Genomic DNA, 9,502 nt, shown 5'->3' with positions numbered 1-9,502 from the left:
TTGGAATTATAAGTAAACATTTTAAAATGACATGAAAATTTGAAAAAAATACACGATCAACTTTGTAAATTACAAGAAGATTTTTTTAAAATATGTGAATATTATTTTGAATTGCACGATCATTTTTCATTAAAAAAAGTGAACTATTTTTTAATTACATGAATATTTTTAAAATAGAAGTATGCGTGAATAATTTTTATGCAAATTATCATTACATTAATATACTTTATTATCAAGAAATTAATAATGTGTGAAGTAATACCATAAATATGTGTGAGAAAAATGATGCTTGGGCTTGGGCTTCGGCCCATGTGGTCAAGCCTACATACATACAGTAAAAGAAATCCCCTTACCTCAAATAAAAAAAACGTAAAAGAGAAATCCCCAAATCAGTCCCGCGAATACCTACCGAACCGCCGCCGTCGCCGTCGCCGTCGTCACCGTTCCAGCCACCGCTGCCGACCACCGTCCGTTCCCCGTTTCATCAAGGTGCCCAATGCGCACGGTGGCATCTCAATTTTTCTGTACGTAATTCCTTCTGCCCCTATACTATACCTTCTAACCTATGGCAGGTTCGCCGCCGGTACATCATCCGCATGCGTCAGTCATCTTGCTTCAGTTTGATCTAATTTCTTTTTTTCCTTATCACCCTCCCAGGAGATCAAGAAGGATCATACTAACTAGATCGTGAGAGTCAGCGATTATGAGCGGCGGGATGCGTCGGTTCCTGAACCTGGGGCTATATGACGGGCACAGGCGCTTGTATTTGCTGCGGCGCTTGGACCTCTCCAAGACGGGATTTTTTCATCCGACGGAAGAAGAGGCGGCCGCGCATGGCAAGGTGCTGCCAACACTGACGCCTGCCAAGGCCCGTGCCACCAACAGGCGAAGGATCTGCAACACCCAAGATCTGGCGACGGCGGACGCGGCAGCGCCCAAGATCGTTCCGCCAAAACCCGAGCTGCTCATGGGGCCACCGCAACTCTCCCCCTGCCTCGACTCCCATCGCTTCGTCCATTTCTTCCCCACCGCCTCGGAGAGCAAGGTCGTCTTGGGCGACCGCGGGAACCGCATGCTACGCTTCAACGTCGTCGATGGCTCCCGCTACATCGATACCCTGCCATGCCTCCACGGGGTCAAGAAGATGCCGATGGCCATCTCCGTCCCTCCGACAGACTCACACCTCCCTGACGGGGATGACACGGGCGACCTCTACATCATCGATGGCCTCCTCCATCCGGACAAGGCGGAGGTGCGGCCGCAGTTCGAGGCCCTGGTGTGGAGGGGGTTCAAACCGTCGGCCATATCTAGCAGGTTCTGGCACTGCGACATCCTCCCTTTGCCGCCGTGGATCAGCCACCACGAGCACGCCATGGTCTTCGGTCACGCCCTCGTCGGCGGCAGCATCTGCTTCTCCATCTGTGGCGCCGAGGGTGCCGGCACCTACTGCTTCCACATCGCGACTCGCGAGTGGAGCAAAGCTGGCAACTGGCTCATGCCCTTCAATGGCAAGGCGGATTACGTCCCTGAGCTTGGACTCTGGTTTGGCGTCTCAAACAACCTCCCCTGCGCTGCCGACCTCTCGGGCATCGTCGGAGGGGAGGAGCTGTCGCCGAACAAGATGCGGATCTGGAACCGTGATGACCTGCCAGAGGAGTGGCAGCCGAAGAGCTTGCACCAGCCCATTGCCGTCAGCCTCGGTTCCGGCAGGTTCATCATTGTCGACTTCTTGGATGCCATGAAATTCAACAAGGAATGGAACGAGATGGAATCCGTCAAGGAATTCGCCCTCTTCACCGGTATGGAGGTAGCGTACAGCAACGGCGAAAGCAAAGGGACGATGCGTGGCCTCCGCATGATGAAGCACAAATCCCGCCGTTACATGTTTAGCAACCAACAGAGGATCGAGGCGGTGCTCTGAATGGCATTCACTCTGGGACTTAATTTGCTATCGTGGCTGCTCTCTGTTTCTGCTCCCCGTTTACAGCTAGTACTGACTAACTATATATAGTGTTAATTTAGCTTAAATAATCCATCTTGTCGTATGAAACGTACTGTATATTGTACAGTACCTCCCTGGTGTTATACTAGAGAATTCCAGCTAGTATTCAGAGTTGCTGCTGAAGAAATATTTGTTTGATGGAAATTTTAACCATTGTGCTATCGTAAGCTTAGCTGAAGAATCCGATCCAGGTAGAAAGGAATTGTAGCAACTAGATAACGTACGCTCCGCAAGTTGTTGTGGAAATTATAGCAATGAACTTACCAAAAATTAAATTAGCTATATCAAAATGGTATCGCACGGGAGTAGATTGAGAACTCAGGTTTGATATCCCCAAATTTCAGTTTTTTTTAATTTTGTTGGTATTTTTTAAAGTTTAATATTCGTATAGGGGTGTACTCATGTGTATTTTCCTCCTACAGAGCAAAAACTTTGGAACATCACACATATATAAGCCCGACTGTTGGTCAGTCTATGAGATAGGGTGATCTCCAGTTAACCTTCTCGTGTGCTCTCCACCTTTGCTGCCCGGCACGCATCGAGCCGAGCCAAGCTCAGACCTATGTCTTGTGTGCGTTTAATTTTTTTTCCTGTCAAAAACAGATAATTAATTACAAATCATTTACGGATGCGCCACAAATCTCCCTACCACGACCATCTCATACGCAAACCTGGGCGGATTCCCAGGCATGCCCCGCTGAATGGCCTAAATTGTTTGGAGTCGGCTGGATGCGCCTGTTCTTTTTTTCTTTTTTGGCAAAAGCTGCCGATGGAAGAAGATGGAGCGCAATGCACACCAGCCTTGAGACCGTGATTAACAGATCGGAGAGCGTTTTTTTTTTGGAGTCAAAATCAAACGTACGCCGAAACCAAACGACCCAAACCCAGCTGAACGAACTATTGGCCACAAAATGCAAAAAAATAGAACGAACTATTGGCCACAAATAGCAAACAAATAGAAGGAACTATTGGCCACAAAAAGGATATATGATTAACTAGTGGCCAAACGGAAAAAATGATATGGACTACAAATTAACCAACAACTTACACAGGCAAATTATTTTACCAAGCCACAAAAAATAGAAGGAACTATTGGCCACAAAAAGGAAAAAAATAGAACGAACTATTGGCCACGAAAAGCAATTGCACTCCACCAGATCTTGAGGGCCTTCACACCAGGTTCTTTCTCATGCATTGTCTTATGCGCGTTCAACGATGACCCTGACTTTGGTTTTGATTAAACTCTTTCTTCATGCATTTCTGTAATTGTTATTTGCTACCTGCTTGTTGCTCAGAAAGTACCAGCAGACCGTGCTTGCCCTGGAACGACATCACTAGCCATGGTAGGAAGGCAAGGTGTAGACTTCCTAGTTGCCATGTCGAAGACCATGCGTCGGTCCCTACGTACCCCTCCCGTCGATCCAGTATAGGTAGTCACCCTTGAGTTTTGGAACGCCTTCGGTGTACATCAATACCACATAATTCCTCAAGAAAAACACCGTGTAGCCCCCCGCTATGGATAATATTTGACAACGAATATTTCATCATCCCTTACACGATAGCGACCGCCTTCTGGCAGCAGCAGAGTGACCGTGTAACCCGGGTTCCTCCATATTTGGTATAGGTTGCCCTGGTAGAAGACCAAGTTCTTCGCGCTACTATAGCCCGACACAATGTCATACGACCGGACAAAGCTAGTGGCGGGATCGAACAGAAGGTTGGCTGAGGACAGGAAGGGATTGAGCACGGTGAGTGGTGCATTTCGGTCTCGTCCAATCGCTTACTCGTTGCAACAAATTTGGCGAAGCATTGTTGTCCGAGAGGTAACTTCCTAAGATATCCTTCCAAGTATTTCTCTTGCATCAATAGTTGCAAGATACTCCTCTTGCCGTTCAGCACCTACCTTATTTACTATAACAAGATCCTCGTCTAAAATTTTATGAGGAAAAATATGATTCTCCCCATTCTATACATATTTGGTAAACTCTCCTCATAGGAGTCTCGCCCATCGTATTGCCTTGACGAAGCTGGCCAAAAACACGAGTGAATGGTTGGATGAAAGTGTTCCACCAGTTTGTCCATGCCACCGAAGAGTTTCCCACCCAAGTTCTGTTGGGAATATAGTGGGGTTGCTTTGGGTCGAGCGCAAGAAAGGCCACCAATATGCATAAGTAATACTTGTGTCATCTATTGTGTATAAACTGTGCAATGGGGTATATGGTACATGCTGATCTAATCTGAATTGTCAAGCAACCCGATCGGGATGATACGGCTCAACAATGCACAAGTCATCGTCATAATTAGACCTTCTCCATGGCAGCATCCCACGTCGGATGGAAATAGTGAATGCTTTTTGTAGCCGACCTGCGCTAGTTATTGGACAAATTTGGTGGGTACCATGCAATATTATTATAGTCCTTGAAGAAAGCATGTGCCTTTTCAGGGATAAAATCATGTGGAATCTTGAAAATAATTCCCACCATAGATAATTTCCCTAGGTAAAGTATAGAAATTGAAAGCTTATCCAATCTTGCTCTTTTGCCAAACATTTTACTTAAATAAACCCCCATCCAACCAATAATAAAATGGACGTGCCATCCCCTAATCCTATAGCAGGGTCCTATAGGATGGGTGTTGATTCGACAAAGAAAAATATATAAAACAAAGGGCTGGCAGAGCTAATGAAATTCGGTGCCTTGGAGTGATCTAGGACGCCATTACAAGGAAACTAGCGTGAATGTAAGGTCCTCCGCCAATGAGAGCAAATTAAATGCAGGAAGATACAAGCTTACCTCACGAAGATACTTTAAAGGAACGAAGTGGTTTCCCTGGTTGTGAAATGATCACACCAGGTCTGGAAAGTCACCTGACCACCATTATTCTTGGCAAGCTGGTCATGAGCGGATAATAGATCTGACAGGAAGTCAGGGAATAGGCGAAGGGAGGGGCCTAATGGTTGTTCAAGTGGAATAAATTTCCTTGTACAAATCTCCATCCAAAGGGATCCCAGCCATTTGACACATATCAAGGAGCGTAATAGTAATCTCACCGCATGAGAGTGAGAACATATTGGTTTTTGGATCCCATTTTTCTAACAAAGTATGTTGCTCTTAATATTCGGGAAAATTTCTGGCATGCAATATTGGGGGGGGGGGGGGGGGGCATCTGCTCCCACGGCGATGCAGAACGAAGTCCTGATACGTGCATGACCTCTTCTGAAATCTTTATTTGACCGAAGATATTATAATCCTTAACCAAAAGATTAATATGATTTGACCTTGATTAGATTGTTTTTGAATGTAGCCCTTTATGTCACACCGGCAACTCTTTTTGTTGGATCTTCCCCACCCTTCATTGCTTGAGGTAATCTCCTCCAAAACACCTAACTTTGTTTTTGGTAAAACGTCGTTGTTTGGTGGCATTTTTTACATCAAGGTAACTTCCTAAGATATCCATCCAGGTAATTCTCTTGCCTCAATAGCTCTCTTGCCATTCAACACACACCTTCTTTACTATAACAAGATCTTCATCTAAAATTTTACGAGGAAAAATATGTTTCTCCCCATTCTATACATATTTGGTAAACTCTTCTCCTAAGAGTCTCGCCCATCGTATTGCCTTGACGAAGCTGGCCAAAGACACTAGTGAATGGGTGGATGAAAGCGTTCCACCAGTTTTTCCATGCCACCGAGGATTTTCCCACCCAAGTTTTGTTGGGAATATAGTGGCGCTGCTTTGGGTTCAAGCGCAAGAAACGCCACCAATATGCATAAGCAATACTTGTATCATCTATTGTGTATAAATTGTGCAATGGGGTATATGGTACATGCTGATCTAATTTGAATTGTCAAGCAACCCAATCAGGATGATACGGCTCAACAATGCACAAGTCATCGTCATAATTATACCTTCTCCATGGCAACATCCCACATCGGATGGAAATAGTGAATGCTTTTTGTAGCCACCCTGCGCTAATTATTGGACAATTTTGGTGGGTACCATGCAATATTATTATAGTCCTTGAAGAAAGCATGTGCCTTTTCAGGGCTAAAATCATGTGGAATCTTGAACATAATTCCCACCATAGATAATTTCCCTCGGGAAAGTTTAGCAATTGAAAACTTATTCACTCTTGCACTTTTGCCAAACATTTTACTTAAATAAATCCACATCCAACCAATGATAAAATGGATGTGCCATCCCCTAATCCTATAGCATGGTCCTATAGGATGTGTGCTGATTCGACAAAGGGAAAATATATAGAACAAAGGGATGGCAGAGATAATGAAAATCAATGCCCTAGAGTGATATAGGACGCCATTATAAGGAAACTGGAGCGACTGTAAGGTCCTCCGCCAATGAGAGCAAAGTAAATGCAGGAAGATAACAGTGAACCTCTTGAAAAGACTTTAAATTAACGAAGTGGTTTCCCTGGTTGTGAAAATGATCACACCGGGTGTGGAAAGTCACATGACCACCATTATTCTTGGCAAGCTGGTCATGAGCGGATAATAGATCTGACAGGAAGTCAGGGAATAGGCAAAGGGAGGGGTCTAATGGTTGTTCTAGTGGAATAAATTCCTCGTACAAATCTCCATCCAAATTCCAAAGGGAGCCCAGCCATTTGACACATATCAAGGAGCGTAATAGTACGCTCACAACATGAGGGTGAGAATGTATTAGTTTTTGGATGCCATTTTTCTAACAAAGCTAAAGCTATGTTGCTCTTAATCTTGAAGAAAATTTCTGGCATGCAATATTGGCGGCGGGCGGGGGGGGGGGGGGGGGGGGGGGGGGGGGGGGGGCATTTGCCCCCACGGCCATGCAGAACGAAGTCCTGATACTGGCATGACTTCTTCTGAAATCTTCATTTGACCGAAGATATTATAATCCTTAATAGAAAGATTAATACGGTTTGACTTTGATTAGACTTTCTGACCCTTTTGATCACACCAGCAAGTCTTTTCGGTGGATCTTCCCCACCCTTCTTTGCTTGAGGTAATCTCCTCCGTAATACCTAACTTTTTTGGTAAAAACGTTGTTGTTTTGTGGCAATTTTAACATCAAGGTGGAACCTTAGTTCATGGTTTTCCCCAAATCCTAGTGTATTTGATCATATCCCAATCACTTGTTATTTTGGCGGAATTTTTTGACATCAAGGTGGAACCCTAGTTCATGATTCATGTGTAGTAGGAATTATGCTTGTGGTTTGTAGGAATAACTAGGGTTAGTGTATGTGTTAATTAATGTCATGGTTTAATGAATACATTAGTAGTGATGTGGTTTTGATATAATTGAAGGAAATATGCCCTAGAGGCAATAATAAAGTTGTTATTTTACATTTCCTTATTCATGATAAAGGTTTATTATTCATGCTAGAATTGTATTGATCGGAAACTTAAATACATGTGTGAATACATAAACAAATACCGTGTCCCTAGTAAGCCTCTATTAGACTAGCTCGTTGATCAAAGATGGTTAAGGTTTCCTAACCATATACATGTGTTGTCATTTGATAACGGGATCACATCATTAGGAGAATGATGTGATGGACAAGACCCATCCGTTAGCTTAACATACTAATCGTTCAGTTTATTGCTATTGCTTTCTTCATGTCAAATACATATTCCTTCGACTATGAGATTATGCAACTCCCGGGTACCAGAGGAATACCTTGTGTGCTATCAAACGTCACAACATAACTGGGTGATCATAAAGATGCTCTACAGGTATCTCCGAAGGTGTTTGTTGGCTTAGATCGAGATTAGGATTTGTCACTCCGAGTATGGGAGAGGTATCTCTGGGCCCTCTCGGTAATGCACATCATAAGCTTGCAAGAAAATGACTAAGGAGTTAGTCATGAGGTGATGTATTACGGAACGAGAAGATACCGACGATCGAATCTCGGGCAAGTAACATACCGATGGACAAAGGGAATTACGTATGTTGTCATAACGGTTCGACCGATAAAGATCTTCGTAGAATATGTAGGAGCCAATATGGGCATTCAGGTTCCACTATTGGTTATTGATCGAAGAGGTGTCTCGCTCATGTGTACATAGTTCTCGAACCTGTAGGGTCCGCACGCTTAACGTTCGTTGACGATATAGTGTTATATGAGTTATATGGTTTGGTGACTGAATGTTGTTCGGAGTCCCGGATGAGATCACGGACATGACGAGGACTCTCAAAATGGTCAAGAAGTAAAGATTGATATATAGGACGATGGTATTTGGACACCGGAAGTGTTTCGGGACGTACCGGGAAAGTTTCGGGTCACCGGAAGGGGTTCCGGGCACCCCCCTTGCAAGTTATGGGCCTTATGGGCCAATGGTGGGGACAAACCAGCCCACAAGGGGGCTGGCGCGCCCCTCCCTTGGCTGGCTGGCCCTAGGGGAAGGAAAGGGGGAGGGGGTGGCCCCTCCTGCCTTTCCCTCCTTAGGAGAGAAAGGAAAGGGGGGGGGGGCGCCACCTCCTCCTTCCTTCCCCCCGCGCTCCAAATAAGGAAAGGGGGGCGTCTTGGGAGAGAGCCCAAGTAGGATTCCCCCTACTTGGGCGCCCCCATTGGTTGCTCCTCCCTCCCTCCCACCTATATATGTGGGAGAGGGCGCCTAGCACACTACAGACAATTGCTTAGCCGTGTGCGGCGCCCCCTCCACCGTTTACACCCCCAGTCATATTTTCGTAGTGCTCGGGCAAAGCCCTACGGAGATCACTTCACCATCACCATCACCACACCATCGTGCTGCCGGAACTCATCCACTACCTCGTCTTCTTCCTGGATCAAGAAGGCGGAGGACGTCACCGAGCTGAACGTGTGCTGAACGCGGAGGTGTCGTACGTTCGGTACTTGATAGGTCGGAGCGCGAAGAAGTTCGACTACATCAACCGCGTTACTAAACGCTTCCTCTTTCGGTCTACGAGGGTACGTAGACACACTTTCCCCCTCGTTGCTATGCATCTCCATGGAAAGATCATTGCATGTGCGTAGAATTTTTTGTTTTCCATGCAACGATTCCCAACAATAATGCATCAGTAAAGCCATGACACATATAATACATTAGACTAGTAATTGATGTATTAAGTTACTTTTCATTATTTTTATATGGTGGGACTCGTAAACGTTCATTATTTGGACAAGACGGCGTTCTTGAGCAACAATGCCGACAATGTGGACGATGATGAGCAAGCCATGGTATTTAATACAAGTTCTAATTATGAGGAGGTTGTTTATGGAGTGAGAGATGTGTTGAATTGGATGGACCCCAATGATATAGTTAAGCTAATAGGAAGGAATGATGTTGGAGCGGGATCAAAATCTCGATTGAAGAATATTCATATCATCTCGGAATTGCATTAGGAGGTATACAAGGAAACAAGTTGCGCAATAAGAAGACAAGTCACTTGAATTGTTTTCCGCCAAGGTGGAAGGTCATCAACTTGAACTCGACTTGAACCGCCATGTCTTCTTCCCAAGTCATGATATGAGCGAGGGTAGAA

General features: G+C 45.0%; 1 protein-coding gene across 1 annotated transcript; it reads left to right on the top strand.

Annotated features, from left to right (window-relative positions):
• Nucleotides 1-673: 673 nt before the first annotated feature.
• On the top strand, nt 674-2,027 carry LOC123048102 (uncharacterized). The gene has a single exon (XM_044471270.1). It carries the CDS (start codon nt 704-706, stop codon nt 1,919-1,921), a length of 1,218 nt encoding a protein of 405 aa, XP_044327205.1. The 5' UTR covers nt 674-703; the 3' UTR covers nt 1,922-2,027.
• The last annotated feature ends 7,475 nt before the right edge of the window (nt 2,028-9,502 follow it).

Source organism: Triticum aestivum, chromosome 2D (genome assembly GCF_018294505.1).
Source record: "Triticum aestivum cultivar Chinese Spring chromosome 2D, IWGSC CS RefSeq v2.1, whole genome shotgun sequence".
Lineage (NCBI taxonomy): Eukaryota > Viridiplantae > Streptophyta > Magnoliopsida > Poales > Poaceae > Triticum > Triticum aestivum.
Note: the sequence above shows the minus strand (reverse complement) of the source record. Positions and strands in the feature narration are given on the sequence as shown.

Excerpts from the sequence above, each read along its gene's own strand:
- LOC123048102 (XM_044471270.1), top strand. The coding sequence starts at position 704 with ATGAGCGGCGGGATGCGTCGGTTCCTGAACCTGGGGCTATATGACGGG.